This window comes from Podarcis cretensis (genome assembly GCF_951804945.1).
Source record: "Podarcis cretensis genome assembly, chromosome: 1".
Classification (NCBI taxonomy): domain Eukaryota; kingdom Metazoa; phylum Chordata; class Lepidosauria; order Squamata; family Lacertidae; genus Podarcis; species Podarcis cretensis.
Window position 1 is genome coordinate 132,592,014 of NC_137170.1, and position 17,338 is coordinate 132,609,351.

The following is a 17,338-nucleotide window of genomic DNA, read 5'->3' on the forward strand; positions in this document are numbered from 1 at the left end:
CAGAGGAACAAACCTTTGTGCAGTTTGTTTCACACAGCCTTTCTGTCACAGCAGCTTTTACTCGTCTTCAGCAAAACTTGACATGCTATGCATAAATTGCAGGACTGGAAGAAGTGCGGTTTAACCTGTAGAATCGTAGAATCCTGAAGAACATGCTAATTTTAGATTGTGTGCGCATTATGCATTATATGCAGAGACAAAATGAACACAATATAAAAATAAGTTTACATAAATTTTTAACAATGTTTCAAAAAGACATTAAATCCTGTCCCCTTTCTCTTCCGTTAATCTGCGCTAGAACAAGGAGTGGAAGTAATAGAAAAAATATTTCAAATGGCCTCTTAGTACATTGCTTTATAAAAGTGCTGATTCAAGCGGTAGCAGGATGGGAACACATGCTAATGTAAGAAACAGGGAATCCAGCAGCTCCTGCATTTGCTAGAGAATCACAAGTACATTTGAAGAAGCCTCTTAATACTTTGAGTCATCAGCAGACATTGATCTCGTTCAGTCGTAATGGCAATCTATGGTTTAGTGTTACATGCATAAGCCTCTGCTCATACTTCACCTATCTCTTAAATTAACCATGGTTTATCCTTATGTCAATGCTTGAAATCATCTTTCATTTTTATTAACAACTTTCTTTCAACCTGGTGCCCTCCAGATTTATTTATTTACTTACTTATTTTTGGGCTACAGCTCCCATCAGCCTTGACCAAGCCACTGGGGCTGATGGAGTCAGAATTCAACAACTTCTAGAGAGCACCAAGTTGGCAAAAGCAGGTGTAAGGAGCCAAAACCAATATTGTATGCCATAATTTCAAATGGGGTGGTTACCTGGGAATCACATGCATTCTGTCGAGAGTCCCATGGCAAGTTATAAATGTAGGAAACGAGCTCTGTGGAGGACTGCCCTTGAGGTTGACTCAATGTATTGGTGATGACTTATCAAGTCCTGGATGACCTGGGACTTTAAAAGCTTGAATGCCTCTCTAAATATAGCCCTGCCGGGGTGTGTTAAGATCAGCTAGGGAGGCTCAGACTTGCATTCTGCCATCAGGTGTCAAACATCATGCAGTGATCTGAGAGGGTCTTCTCCGTCAACTCTCGCTCTCTCTTTCCCATTTACATGCCAGGAGAAAGCATGACTAAATCACTCCGGCCTTTGGGAAGTTTTAATGTTCAGCTAGAATTTGTAGGCATTTGCATTTTGGTGATTGATTGAAATATGAATTTTATTCTGCACTTAACGTGTTGTAGATTGGCATTTCGAAGTGTAATTTCACTGTTCTTTGTCCTTAGATCTTTGCAGGGGAAGGTAAACTATTAATATGTCAATAAATAAATAACATCTGGGTTCAGCCATATCAAGTAACTGCCATTAACTTAAAATGGAAGCAAAAGCTTGTGTCGTTGTGGCCCTGGCGAGGGGTGGGGAGGGAGGTAGTGATCAAGAGCCCAAATTTTATTCACATTAATAAGGCAATTGGCTCAGTGTAGATAGCATGTCCACCCACAGTTGAGAATTGACAGGTCATGCTTTGAGATCAGCCAGCAAACCAGAATCAGAAATGATGGCTACAAAAAGGTTTTCAAACCATGGTGTGTGCTAACGTATGGTTTTCATTGCGTCTGAGTTGACAAACTATAGTTGTAGCTGGAGGCTGCTGCTGCCTTGTAAAAAAATGGGAGTGATAAGGAGGTGGAAAGTGAACGCAGATGTGGGTTCTGAGCTATTTCAGTTAATGATTATTCCTTCCCAGTATACTTTGAGGGTGCAAAATATTTTAACACTAATTTATGTTGTCACCCTAACAATATTCCCATTTGTAAATTGGAGAACTGAGTTGGGGAGACTTGTGCACCCTATTGATGGCATGCACCGCAGTTCAGATATACCGTATTTTTCGCTCTATAAGACGCACTTTCCCCCTCCTAAAAAGTAAGGGAAAATGTGTGTGCGTCTTATGGAGCGAATGCAGGCTCCATGGATTCAGCGAAAGCAACATGAAGCCTCTGGAGTGCAGCGGGTGCTCCCGTTGTGCTCTGGAGGCTTCACATTGCTTTCGCTGAAGCCAGGAGAGCAAGAGAGGTTGGTGCGCACCAATCCCTCTTGCTCTCCAGGCTTCGCTTCGCTTCGCTGGAGAGGCGCAGTGCAGCTTTCCCTCTCTGCGCAGCGCCCCTTCAGCAAAGCCGGAGGAGAAATGGAAGGGGCTCCGTTCCTCCTGCCGCTTCACTGAAGGGGCACTGCGCAGAGAGGGAGAGTTTTTTTTTTTCTTGTTCTCCTCTAAAACTAGGTGTGTCTTATGGTCGGGTGCGTCTTATGGAGTGAAAAATACAGTAGCTATCTTGGGCCCAAGTCCTAAGATGGTCCAGAATGAATAATGGCTGCTTTCACTTCATCCAATATTATTCTTGATTCTTTTTCTTATTTTTTTATGGACTGTAGGATACAGAACATCTTTTTCTGTTGCCCCATGTTATGTACAAATTGACGGCATCTCTTCTGGACTGCAAAAAGAATGGCAAAACAAAGAAAACAAGCACTCCTTTGTCCTATGTATATATTTAATGTTAATAATAGTGGTAAGATTAATGTGGGTTCCCCTGGAGCCTCAGTGTTTTTTCTTTGTTGATTTTGGCATGCTGGCGCCTCATTTGTTCTCTGATTATCATTTTGAGAAACATTGTCAGTAACTGGGTTGAATAATTGATCGTCATCTCTAATTATGCTGTTCTCCACAGGTGCCTGGAAAAACTCCAGATGGGACTTCACACCATCTCCAGTTTGAGGGAAGAGAAAGACAATATGCCTCCTTACCCAGGTAACTTCTGTTTTAGATTTACATACTCTCACTCTCTTGTATATACGTACATGTATAAGCACACACAGGCACATTGCTTCCGCAGGCGGGTTTTCTGCTATTGTCGCACTGTTTAGCAAAATCTGCATCAAACAGACATCTGGCAACGAAATGAGATATTATCCTGCAATTTGGTCGTGCTGCCCTTCTCCTGATGATTTAGTGCCATCTTTATAGCTGTGTTAATAATTTAGCCAGCCAATTTGGAGGGAGGGGGGGAGGAAGAGTAAAGTCTCTCTCAATGAACATGTCAGCAAGAGTCATGATCTGCCGAAGAAGAATATGACATAGAGGGAGCTTATTCCACAAGAGTTATAGCAGGTCTTAGCAGAGCCTGAGACAGAATTTACAATGGAAAAAAATCATAGCTAGCAATGACAGAATTGTGCTGTGAAAAGTTCAGCAGTGCAGCCGTTTGTGGCTTCAGAGGTGAGTGAAAATAACTTGGGTTTCTGGTTTCCTTCTCCCAATACACTAAGGTTGCAATCCTTTACACACTTACCTGGGAATAAGTCCCACAGAATTTAATAGGACAAACATCTGAGCACAGGATTGTGCTGTAACTCTGCTCTATGACTAAAGAACATTGGAAGTGAGGAGAATTATTAGAACTTCTCTTGATTATGGGGTGTGTGTAGTAAACCTGTGATCTTCAGGTAAAGGGCAGTATAGAAATTTAGTTAAGAAGAAGAAGAGTTGCATTCCTAATCAAAACTCTGCTCCTTTATTTTTAGAAGGTTACACAACCACTCCGTTCCTTCTCAGATTTGAAAAATCAGAACCAAAGATGCCCTAGGCATAGTGTGTGTTACTCATCACCAAGCACCTGTTGGGTAGTACCTGTGACTTTCACACCTGTGGGGTTGCTTCTCCCTTCCCTACATATGCCCTGGAGAGCTACAGAACCGTGAAAATCAGGTTTGACCAGAGATCACAGTGACACACACCACATTGATGTGTGTGTCCTCTAAGCAGTGACAGCTCCACAGTACATCCTCCAAGTATCTGTAAACTTCCTGCGTAGTTAACTCCATATCTATGGTCATGCGGAGAGCAAGTCAGCAGACATTTGTTCTCCTCCCTCCCCATCCCTGCTACTGGCTTCCTGAGCTCACTGTGGCAAGGCAGTGCCTGGTGAGCAGAGTTTGACCAAGCCCAGGTCAAATTCCAGGAAGGCAGGTCCACAAACATGAATATGGATGGTGAGTTCAGGTTCCAGGATGGCTAGCAAGGGTCAGGTTCCACAAACAAGGTAACAAGTGGAGGTCAGGTCTCGGAAAAGGGCAAGCAAGGATGTGGTTAGCACCACGGACAGCTCCCAGTGGGCCTGGAAACCAGAGAAGCCTTACTTGAATGCTGCTTAACAGCTAGCAATCTCTGAGGGAACTTTGAGTAGGTTTCCAGTTTCCTCTAGGTAGCTAGTGGCGTCCCGTGATGAATGAGGTCCCCACCTTAAAAGGGACCTGCTTCCTTCAGGAGCCTTTGCTTGTGACGACACAGAAGTAACCGCAGCTTTGGAAGCAGAGTGTGAAGGCAGTAATGTTTCCTCTTCAGACTGTATCACATTCTTTGAAATTCTAGCCACTTGATGAGCAAACAATGGTTTATCTGAGTCAGGGAAAAAGAAACACTTCCATTTGACGTGTAACAACCCTCTCCTCAGGGAGGCTTGGCACCAACTTGGTCATCATTTTGGAACCAAGAAAATACCTTTTCCCAGGCATTTGGGATTGGATGTTTTTATTCTGATTATGGTTTTAATATGTATTTTCATTGTGGTGTTTTTATTTCGGTTGTAAATCACTTTGGGACTATTGGTAGTGGAAAACGATAAATGTCCTTAATAAACCTGACTCAGTCAGTGAAGCATGAGACTCTTAATCTCAGAGACATGGTTTTGAGCCCCATGTTGGGCAAAAGATTCCTGTATTTAAAGCCCTAAATGGCCTCGGTTCAGTATACCTGAAGGAGCATCGCCACCTCCATCGTTCTGCCCGGACACTGAGGTCCAGCGCCAAGGGCCTTCTGGCAGTTCCCTCGCTGCGAGAAGCCAAGTTACAGGGAACCAGGCAGAGGGCCTTCTCGGTAGTGGCACCCGCCCTGTGGAACGCCCTCCCACCAGATGTCAAAGAGAAAAATAACTACCAAACTTTTAAAAAACATCTAAAGGCAGCCCTGTTTAGGGAAGCTTTTAATGTTTAATAGGTTATTGTATTTTAGTATTTTGTTGGAAGCCGCCCAGGGTGGCTGGGGGGACCCAGCCAGATGGGTGGGGTATAAATAAATTATTATTATTATTATTATTATTATTATTATTATTATTATTATTATTGCAGGGGTTGGCCTTTATGGTCCTTGTTGTCCCTTCCAACTCTACAAATCTTTGATTCTATTATTCTGTTTGATGGGCACCTGCCATGGATGCTTGAGTTGTGATTCCTGCATTGCAGGGGGTTGAACTAAACGACTCTTGGCTTCCCTGGCAGCTCTACAGTTTGATGATTCTATGTAACCGGTGCCTTTCTCTTAGTACACGGACAGCCAGCATGGTGCCTGCCAGATGTTATTGGACTACAACTCCCATCATCCCTGACAATTCACTAAACTGGCTGGGGCTACAATTGGAGTTGTGGCCCATATCTACATGACACCACGTCGGCTATCCCTGTCTTAGTACTTCAGAAGTACTAAGTACTAAGTACTTAGTACTTCACCTTGAGAAGGATGGGTTCTGGTTAAAGATGCTTTGCTGGCTCCCTTGAGCAGTCCTACAAAACTGTTCAAATATCTGGCGTCTGCTAAACGGCAGCATGCCTCCACACTTCTCCCTATTTTCCTGGCCGCCCATGTTTTTACTCAAGGAATCCTGTCAGTATATTTTTACAAGAAAGTGTTGCGCTCTTAAGAGACTGGGTGTTACTCAACTGTGCTTTGCTCAGAGTGGGCGCACTAAAATCAGTGGCTCTAATGGAGCAATTTTCATCCATTTTAGTGGGTCTACTTTGAATAAAACTTAGTTAAATGCCACTCACTGTGTTCATGCCATGCTTTCATTGATGCAGTATAACAGGGCAGAATCCCAATAAAGGGAATTGGCATCTTAATTTCACTCCCCCTAGTATTTTGAATAGTGAGCAATCTGGGACAGGAGCACCTTTCAGAAATAATGCAAAAATGCTCTAAATCTAAGAGGTAGCCATCTATGTACAGCATTATTTTAGTTCTGTTTTGCATTATGTTTCCTAAAGGCTGTGGCTTATATTAAACAGTATTAAGAATATCAGACTGGATTTATTGGGTCTCTCCTGTAAGAAAAGTTTTCCCAGGCTTTAACTTTCTTTGACTATACAGTAACAACCGTTAATAATGTTCTCCAGTTTAAAGGGGATTTTTACATTTCAGACTATCTCTTTAATTCACATCTGTGACTAATATGGGCCATGATTTGCAAACTTAGTATCAGAGGAGCTATCTTCCTTAAAAGTTTAGTTTGGCTCCCCACTGTTTTCCTGCATGCCTCAGGTAATGAGATATTTTCAAGATCCGTTTTTAATCTTCGGAAATTCTTCTCCGCTACTGTCCATTTGCGTTGTGAGTCCCACTGGCAGGTTATATATTGCAGAAAGTTACTATAGTTTCCATAAAGGAGCAGCTTAAAAGGCTGAGCCAAACATACCCCTCCGTCCAGGTCTTTGCTTCCGTCCTTTGATTGCGTCCTTCCACTCATTTCCTCTGCCTAACAGATCTATTCCATTCCTTCTGCGCCTTCAAGTCCAAGTCATTTCTATATTTTTTTTATAATAATATTTATTAAATTTTGTATAACCAATAAAAAACACACATAATAACATAATATTTTCCATTATCCACATTTCATTCTCTACTTTGGACTTCCTCACATCTCTTGTTCCTGCTTTCTAAACATAAATTTTACCAGCAAATTATTAATTTTCCAATATTTAATATCTCAAATTTTGGGATTTAACATACACTTATTAAAGCTTAATCATAAAATATTACTTATCCCAGATTTATCTTTTCATCTTCCAATTGAATTTAAATTTATATTCTTTATAACTAGTTTGTTGATGCCATGTTTTTACTAATCTTACATCTTTCTTAACAATCATACAATTTACAATATTTTTGTAGATAGTCCTTGAATTTCTTCCAGTCTTCCTCCACCAGTTCTTCTCCCAGGTCTCGGATTCTGCCCGTCATCTCCGCCAGTTCCATATAGTCTATCAGTTGCATCTGCCATTCTTCCAGTGTGGATAGTTCTTGAGTTTTCCAGCTTTTAGCGATGAGTATCCTTGCTGCTGTTGAAGCGTACATAAAAAAAGTTCGATCCTTCTTTTGCACACTCTGACCAACAATGCCCAAGAGAAAGGCCTCTGGTTTCTTAAGGAAGGTATACTTAAATACCTTTTTCAGTTCATTGTAAATCATTTCCCAGAAAACCTTCACTCTAGGGCAAGTCCACCAGAGGTGAAAGAATGTTCCTTCAGCTTGTTTACACTTCCAACATTTATTATCAGACACATGGTATATCTTTGCAAGCTTGACTGGGGTCATGTACCACCTGTAAATCATTTTCATAATATTTTCTTTCAAGGCATTACATGCCGTAAATCTCAAACCTGTAGTCCATAACTTTTCCCAGTCAGCAAACATGATGTTGTACCCTATGTCCTGTGCCCATTTTATCATGGCTAATTTGACCGTTTCATCCTGTGTATTCCATTTTAACAGCAAATTATACATTCTTGAAAGTATCTTAGAGCTGGGTTCTAACAGTTCAGTTTCTAACTTTGATTTTTCCACCTGGAATCCTACCTTTTTATCCAACTTAAAAACTTCTTTAATCTGAGCATAATGTAGCCAATCTCGCACTTTATCTTTTATTTTGTCCATACTCTGCAACCTCCAGTTATCTCCATCTTTTTCTATTATTTCCCAATATTTCAGCCATTTGGCCTCCATATTGAGTTTTTTCACGGCCTTAGCCTCCATTGGTGATAACCACCTTGGGGTCTTGTTTTCCAATAAGTCTTTATATTTCAACCAGACATTAAATACGGCTTTTCTGACAACATGGTTCTTAAAATTCTTATGTATTTTGGCCTTGTCATACCATAGATATGCATGCCACCCAAACGCATTGTTGAATCCTTCCAAATCTAAAACATCAGTGTTCTCGAGAAGTAGCCAGTCTTTCAACCAGCAGAAAGCTGCTGATTCATAATACAACTTTAGGTCCGGCAGGGCAAATCCCCCTCTTTCTTTAGCGTCAGTTAATATCTTAAACTTAATTCTGGGCTTTTTGCCCTGCCAGACAAATCTTGAAATATCTCTCTGCCACCTCCCAAAACACTCCATTTTGTCCACAATCTGCAAAGTTTGAAACAAAAATAACATTTTTGGCAATACATTCATCTTAATTGCAGCAATACGTCCTGTCAAAGAAAGTTTCAGTCTTGACCAAACATCTAAATCCCTTTTAATTTCAGACCAACATTTTTCATAATTGTCTTTAAATAAGTTCCTGTTCTTCGCTGTTATATTTACCCCTAGGTATCTCACTTTTTTAACCACATTTAATTCTGTCTCTTTCTGAAACCTTTCTGATTCTGAAGAAGTCATTTTTTTTCCAAAACCTTGGTTTTTTGCTTATTGAGTTTAAATCCTGCCACTCGACCAAACTCATAAATCAGTTGTAATACCCTTTTAGTACTAGGCTCTGGCTCCTGTAGGGTCAAAACTAGGTCATCTGCAAATGCTTTCAGTTTGTATTGTTTCACTCCGACCTGGATACCTTCCACCAACCGGTCTCCTCTAATCATATTCAAGAGCACTTCTAGGACAGATATAAATAACAAAGGGGATATAGGGCAGCCTTGTTGTGTTCCTTTTTCAATTCTAAACTCTTCTGTCACCACATTGTTGACTATCAGTTTTGCCTTTTGCTCTGAATAAATTGCCTCTATCCCATTATAAAACCCCCGCCCCACTCCCATTCCTCCCAAATTTTTCTTCATAAACTTCCAGGAGATATTATCAAAGGCCTTCTCCGCATCTATAAATATCAAAACTGCTTTTGTGTTAATATTTGTTTGCAGGAGTTCCAAAATATCAATAATGTTCCTTGTGTTTGCAAACAAATGTCTACCTGGGAGAAAGCCTGCCTGGTCCTTATGAATTACTTCATTTAAGACTTTTTTAAATCTACTTGCTAAAATGTCTGCAAATATTTTGTAATCCACGTTTAGGAGGGAGATGGGGCGGTAATTCTTAAGTTGTGTCTTTTCAGTTTCTAGTTTAGGTATCAATGTGATGAAAGCTTCTTTCCACGACTCCGGTGCCTTCTTCCCCTCCATAATTTCATTGCAAACCTCCATTAATGGATGTATCAAATAGTCTTTCAATGTCTTATAATATTTGGAGGTAAGCCCATCCGGCCCTGGAGACTTGCCCAATTGCATGTTCTGAATGGCCTCCTCGATCTCTAATTGTGTTATTTTATGATTCAGGATTGTTCTATTCCGGAGAGTCAACTTTGGTAAACCGTTCTTCTTTAGAAACTGTTCTATCTCTGATTCATTTTGCGGCCCTTGAGTATATAGTTGTTTGAAATATCTCTGGAAGGACTTTCTGATTTCCACTGGGTTCTGAATATTTCTTCCCTCAATTTCTAAATTTGTTACTGTGTTCAACTTTTGTCTCTTTTTCAGCTGCCATGCTAGCAGCTTTCCACATTTATTTGCCGATTCAAAGGATCTTTGTTTCATTAACTTAACTTTCCATTCCACTTCTTGGTTTATCAGTTTTGAATATTGTGCTTGATAATGTTTGATTTCTCTTAATATCTCCTTTGATTTCGGTCTCGATCTTAACTTCTTCTCGCCTTCTTTAATTTTCTCCAAGATCTTATCTTTCTTATCATTCTGTACTTTTTTCTTGATAGTATTCTGTTGTATCAGAAACCCCCTCATGACCGCCTTACTTGCGTCCCATACAGTTCTTTTTTCCACCGTGGTATTCAGGTTTATCTCGAAATAGTCCTTCAAAGCTTTTTGGGCCTTTTTAATAATGTCCTGATCTCTAAACAAGTTGTCATTCATCCTCCATCTAAAGGAGCCGGTTGGAATTAATCTCATATCCATCTTCACCGCATTATGGTCGGAGCAAGTCTTTGGGCAGATTTCCACTTTTTTTATCTTGGGTGCCAGGCCTCTGGTTATCCAAATTTGGTCGATTCTTGTCCATGTCAGTTGGGCTTCAGAAAAGAATGTTCCTTCTCTTCCTAGAGGGTTCTTTGTTCTCCAAATGTCAATCAAGTCCATGTTGTCAGTCATGTCAAAGAATGTTTTCGGTAGTCTGCCGTCTTTTGCCACGTTTTGGCTATGTGACTTATCCATGTTGGTTGATACCACTCCATTCAAATCTCCCATCATGATGATGTTATCATAGTCCAGACAAGTCCAAGTCATTTCTAGGCCTGCAGCCACTGCTGTCTTCCATCTCATCTCCGAATCCCCTCTATTTCTTTTACATCTGCTCTGTAATAGATCATCAGAACTGAATATAGTACCCAGCTGTGCATGTACTATTGATTTATATTACATAGGAGCTTTTTCAATATCATTTTCCATTCAGTTCTCCTCCACCTCAACATCTTGTTTACTACTTTGACTGCAGCTTCTGCAGGGCGTTTAGCAGATTTACATTGTTCACACGAACACAAAGATCTCCTTTCCTGATCGATTCTAAGTCTACATCAAGCCATTAATCTTACTCTCTGCTTTTCCAAACTTCAGTTTTTATCTCTGTTCTGGATATGTATTTGGAAAGGGTTTAAGAAGCAATCAAGGTGTTCCATAGCCTTTGCGTTTCTGAGGGTAGAAGGGGTTTCATTTTTGCTTAGTCAGTTGGAAGATTAGAGGCTGGGGCATTTGTGGCAGCCTCTAGTTTAAGTAAGAATATCTGGAATGCCGTCCTTTAAACAACATAAGCAAATTTAGATTATTATTTCTGAATATTGATATTTCAGCTGGTACAAGATGTGAGGTTTTTTATTTGATTTGATTTTTATTTGAGAATTGTGTGGCAACAGGCAAATATTTCAGAATAAATGCAGAGCAGTTGAGTTACTCCTCCTCCTCCCTTGAAATGGCTTAGCAAATAAGGGGAGGAGAGGGGGGGGAGTCATGTTGCGTGAGGAAAAAGCCTCCTTCTACTCATACATTCCCCAGTTAGCACTACCTTGAATCCCACTCCAATGGTTTGCTTTAGATTTACCTGCCAGAGACAGGAAGAGGCAGGCTGATGTGATTACCTAACAACCCACTCCCCCCTAAGAAAAACCGTTGTAATAACCGATAACAAGTGAGATAATAATGAACTGTGTGGAAATGAATCATTAACTAAAGGCTTTGCTTTGTGGAAGATCTGGAAAGGAAATGGAAGCTTTTGGGATGACGCGGTTCTAAAAGAGAACCGCCATGACAAGACAGGCTCTGTTGCAGGATTGACGGTCAAGAGGGGGAGGAAGCCACGGCTTTGTTATCATACTTGACTCTGTGTTTGATCTGGCAGAACCCCCTGAAAAGATTGATGTTGGAGCAACAGGTCTGGGAAAGCTAATGAGCAGACGCTAAGACTGTTTTCTATGGAAATGCTGAAATGGCGTCTGCCGCAGCGGTGTAGCGTGGGTTGTCAGCACCCGGGGCAAGGCAAGTAATTTGCGCCCCCCAACCCGGGGCAAGGCAAGTAATTTGCGCCCCCTAACCCCGGGCAAGGCAAGTAATTTGCGCCCCTAACCCCTAACCTGCCGCCGCTGCCAGCTTCTTCTTGCTGCTGCTTGGGCTGGGGTATTTATGGTAAGGTAGCCACGGCGGCGGCGGCGGGTCCGTGTCAGGTGATCTGAGGCGAGTTGCCGCTGCCGCCCAAACGACGCCGCTTGCCCGGAGGAGGAGGAGGGCAGAGAGGCGAGGAAAATGCAACATGGCCCAGCAGCTGCAGCAGCAGCGGCGGCAGCGGGGCTGTGAGGAGGGGCTGCCTGGCGCACCGTCCGCGGCCCTGACGCGCGGGGACTTCAGGCGAGCGCTAAGAGCGCTGCCTGCCAGACGCCTTCAGCCCGGACGCACGCACAGCTCGTCGGTTCCGCGAGACATGGGGCTCTGCTACAGCCTGCGCCTGAGGCTCTTTAGCGACTCCGGAGGTGGCGAGCGCGCCCCCCCCCCCCGATGTTGTGCCTGGTGCGGCCGGCCCCCCCTGCACCCCCCACACTACGCCACTAGTCTGCTGTCTGAATATGACTTTTGGATTAATGTGAAAATCCACACAGGATTATAACAACTTTTGCTTCAACTCGCTTGTGGAGACTTTCAGAGGTTGTAAAGAAAGGGGGGAAAATATGATAACAACAAGAAGATTGAAAGATGATTTGGTAAAGGAAAACAACAAAGAGATGAATGGACAGAACTGCGAACATCAAAGCAGCAGAAATAAGAGATGATTTCTGAGCGCGAAGCATGGGTACCCCCAACAAAAATTTAAAATTCGGTTTTGTAATTTGGAACTAATGTGATTTGATTGGTTTGTTAATAAAAATTATTTCTAAAAAAAAAAAAAAAAGGAAGAGGCAGGCTGAGCCTCAGTTGTCCACTCACCAGGAATCCTTGGCAGACAGCAGTTGAGAGTGAATCGAACAGTGTTGGGCTTTGGCTTGGTACCGATGACCCTCAAGTCTGAGTATCATTTACTCAGTTTGGTGGGGCTCTGCAAACTTAGGGTACTTGCTGAAAAACACTGCTATTGGACTATTGGCTAACCTTGGCAACAGTTGGAGTGAATCAGACAACGTTGGATTTGGGGGTGATAACTATGACCTTCAGTTTCAGTTCAAATTACAGTGGTACCTCTGGTTACGTACTTAATTTGTTCTGGTGGATCATTCTTAACCTGAAACTGTTCTTAACCTGAAGACCACTTTAGCTAATGGGGCCTCCCGCTGCTGCCGCGCCACTGCCACACGATTTCTGTTCTCATCCTGAAGCAAAGTTCTTAACCTGAGGTACTATTTCTGGGTTAGCGGAGTCTGTAACCTGAAATGTATGTAACCTGAAGCGTATGTAACCCAAGGTACCACTGTACTCAGTTGCGGGGGGGGGGGGGCTGGAAATTGTGGAGTTTTCGCTGCAAAACTGTTCCCGAACTTTGGCACTGGTTTGAAGTGATTTGGACACTGCTGGGTTTTGGGGTGTTAACTACGAACCCTAGTTTGATGGATCAATTTCTGTTTTGGGGAGCTGCAAAATGACTGCAAAATGTTGGCACGTGTTCAGAGGGAATCCCAGATTTTGCCATTCATTAGCATCCAGGGTGGACGCAGGTGGCCCTGTGGGTTAAAGCCTCAGCGCCTAGGGCTTGCCGATCGAAAGGTCGGCGGTTCGAATCCCTGCGGCGGGGTGCGCTCCCGCTGCTCGGTCCCAGCGCCTGCCAACCTAGCAGTTCGAAAGCACCCCCGGGTGCAAGTAGATAAATAGGGACGGCTTACCAGCGGGAAGGTAAACGGCGTTTTCGTGTGCAGCTCTGGCTCACCAGAGCAGCGATGTCACGCTGGCCACGTGACCCGGAAGTGTCTCCGGACAGCGCTGGCCCCTGGCCTCTTAAGTGACATGGGCGCACAACCCCAGAGTCTGTCAAGACTGGCCCGTACGGGCAGGGGTACCTTTACCTTTACCTAGCATCCAGGGACTGTCAGGAATGCAGGTTCATCCACAGCTCAGGAAAAGACAACATGAATGGCAATCGGCTTTGTTCACTATACAGTGGTGCCTCAGGTTACAGACGCTTCAGGTTACAGACTCCGTTAACCCAGAAATATTACCTTGGGTTAAGAACTTTGTTTCAGGGTGAGAACAGAAATCGTGTTCCAGCAGCGCAGCAGCAGCAGGAGGCCCCATTAGCTAAAGTGGTGCTTCAGGTTAAGAACAGTTTCAGGTTAGGAACGGACCTCCAGAATGAATTAAGTACTTAACCCGAGGTACCACTGTAGTAAAAACACAACGGAGTTCATCTAGGCTAGTCTGCCCTAGTTGAGGATGTTGCTGGAGCTGGAGTTTGGTCCCTGTGTCCATCTCTAGCCCTCTCCTTCTGGACTCCTCCCAAGCAGCTGTAGACTCTGTCGAGGGAGAGGGATTATGTATAAGCCAAACAAGCTATAGCTTAGGGCCCCACTCTCTTGAGGGCCCCCAAAAAACTTAAAGAAAAAAAAACCTGTCTTAATTGTATTTCAGTTCAACAGTTACTTTGATAAAATACTGTATTTTTCGCTCTATAAGACGCACCAGACCACAAGACGCACCTAGTTTTTGGAGGAGGAAAACAAGAAAAAAAATATTCAGAATCTCAGAAGCCAGAACAGCAAGAGGGATCACTGTGCAGTGAAAGCAGCAATCCCTCTTGCTGTTCTGGCTTTTGGGATAGCTGTGCGGCCTGCATTTGCTCCATAAGACGCACACGCATTTCCCCTTACCTTTTAGGAGAGAAAAAGTGAGTCTTATAGAACAAAAAATACGGTACATATTTTGTTATGGGCAAATGGCTTTAGATAGCTATTAGGTCCATAAATTACCATATAGCATATATTTAACACAAAAAAGAGCCACAATTTGTTGTTGACAAAGGACAGCTGGGCATATAAAGGGCCCCATTACCTTCAGTAGCTTAGGGCCTCATCAGACCTAAATCTGGTCCTGGATCCTCCTCTGGGCAATGTACAAAGCTCTTCATGATCTGGGTGTCAGTGGAGGAGGAGAGCCGGCTGAAGAGGGGCTGAAGCAGTTGCTGGTTCCCCTCTGCCAAAGTATGAACTCACCTTGACCATTGGCAATCAGCCCTGACCTGCTACCTTCACCTCCCAACTTTTCCCTTCCACTGACTGGGTCTTAGTCCTCTGTGAGACTTAGCCCACAGCGCCCACGACTCTGCCTTCCAGCCTGTCGCTGACACATAGTTAATAAGCCTGATGAAGGGGCTGGTGGAGATATGCAGTCATACCCTATTAAAGTGGGTGGGAATGTAGTGAAGCCAAAATCCACTGGCAATGCCATTTGTGCAGCCTGGTGGTATTTCTATGCAAAGATAACAAGTATACCAGATGCACGCCGTGACAGTTTGCAGCACACTAATCAGCAAGATTGCTATCCCAGTTTAATACCAATGGTTGGGTGGCAGGGAGCAGGAAGGTGGGAGAAGCCTGGCTCTTCCTAAGCAAATAAACATGCTGATTAATTCAGTTAGCTGTTTTGCTTTGGAGGTTCTGGTTGTTAAATAACGTTGACTTTTTAAATAAGCATCAGTGTTAATGGAACATGAGTCCTAAGGTGGCATGGGTTCTCTGTTATGAAAAGCTGTAAAGGAAAATAACCAAGAGTCAAATCAAATCAAACGTGTATTTTTTATTTTATTTTTAAAAACCCTAATACTAATAAAAATTTACAGTCATAATTTGGCAACCTTGTATGGGAAACTTTCTGCTAAGTCAGACCTTCCCAAGGGCTCAGGAGTGATGGATACTTATTCTTATACCGGATTGTGTTATTTAATCTCCAGAAGGGAAGGAAAAGCGTAAACGGCAAAGCCAAGGATTTGCAGGAAAGATAAGGGATCTTCAGACTCGCTAGTTGCTCTAGGGCTCTAAGGTGAATAGAGCAATGTTACTCAGCAATGTTAAAGCTTCCCACTTAGGAAGAAAATACCATGATTCTTGCCAGACATGCAGTGCTTTTTTGGTACCGTGAATTTGACCATAAGGCAAGGTAATGTTAATATACCTGAAAATCTTCCCCCTTGCCCCTCCAAACTGTTTTCTGGTTCCATCTGTGACATGTAAATACATTGAATGGTTTTCATTTAATGGATATTATCCATTGTCTTTTTTTTAAAAAATGATATTTATTAAAATTTAACAATAAAAACATACACAAACAAAAAACAAAAATAAACAAGTATAATTTCCATCCTAATTTTCTTAAACCTAATTTCCCTGACCTCCTCACACCTCCCCCTTCTGTATTCCAATTTCATTATCTAATCAGCAAATCCCTTCCCTTACTTCTCATATTTTTTAATAATTTTATTCTTTTTCCATAATCAACACCCCTGAAAACCACAGTTTTTAAACCCATGTCAATTCTAACCTTCATTAATATTATAATATTTATTAAGATAGTCTTTAAATTTCTTCCAATTTTCTTCCACTGTCTCTTTCTCCTGGTCTCGGATTCTGCCAGTCATCTCTGCCAGTCCCATGTAGTCGGTCATCTTCATCTGCCATTCTTCCAGAGTGGGTAGTCTTTGGAAGACTGGTGTCTTCCAATATTTTGCAATAAGTATCCTTGCTGCTGTTGTAGCATACATAAAAAACGTTCTATCCTTCTTTAACACCACATGGCTAACCATACCCAGGAGAAAGGCCTCTGGTTTCTACAAGAAGGTATATTTAAATACCTTTTTCATTTCAGATATTATCCATTGTCGCTCATACTCAAGAGTAGACCCATTGAAATCAATGGACTTCAGTTATTTAAGTTTTGATTTCACTGGGTGTACTTTGAGTATGACTGATGTTGAATATCACCCAGCCTTTATCTCTAGTTTTCCTGATTTTGGCTCCACTTTAGCCTCCTTCTATACAAGGGATAATTAGGAGCATTCCAAGTTAGAGAAATGTTGGTGCCTTTAGATGTGAAAAGTTTCTCCTTTTGGACCCAGAAATAGACTCTTAACCAGAAGTAGAGGTCAGTCACTGAGACCTTTAATGATCGGTATTAATATGATGTATCTCCTGCGCCTTGGCCACCTTTCTAGCAAGAAATGCTGATTCTTAAAAAATCAATGTTTCGATTCTTCTCAGCCCTTGTGTTGGTTCAAGAACAACATTTTGTACCATAAAGGACACTGGAAAGACTAAAGGGTGAGATCTCATTGTGAAAATAACTTCTGGAGCAGTGAAGAAAATGGGTGAGGGGAGTTACTATGACGTTCCCATCTTCACAGGCTCATTAAAGTTTAAGATGGGCCTTATAAAGGACATCTAGACTTATCTCAGATAAATAGTTTGTCTTGCAGTAGCTCATGCCTTTGACATTCAGGACCTGCCATGGCTGCTTTAGTTTCCCCCGGCTACTAAATAAATGTCCCAAGGGACCAGAGGCTTCCCTGCAGCATAATTTGTTACAGTAATTTAAGAGGAGCGAATCAAATAATAACTTGACAAAGAGGGGAGTCAACACTATTATACAACTGCTGTATTTGCATAAATTCGACATCCTTGCCAAACCTTGAAAGAATGCATTAATTCATGTCCATAATCACCCTGAGATTTCTTAGATTCATGTTCTTTCTTTTACACATTCACCCTTCCCATCCAGCCTCTCCCATGCCATTGTGCAAAATTAATCTGCTCG

The 17,338-nt window shown here is 42.3% G+C and overlaps 1 protein-coding gene across 2 annotated transcripts in view; it reads left to right on the top strand.

Annotated features, from left to right (window-relative positions):
- PARD3B (par-3 family cell polarity regulator beta) overlaps positions 1-17,338 on the top strand; it is a 652,714-nt gene that overhangs the window by 588,705 nt on the left and 46,671 nt on the right. For both annotated transcript variants that reach the window (XM_079976360.1, XM_079976361.1), the window contains one exon: positions 2,746-2,825. In XM_079976360.1, coding sequence (XP_079832486.1) covers positions 2,746-2,825 — 80 coding nt within the window. The remainder of the gene's footprint in view (positions 1-2,745; positions 2,826-17,338) is intronic.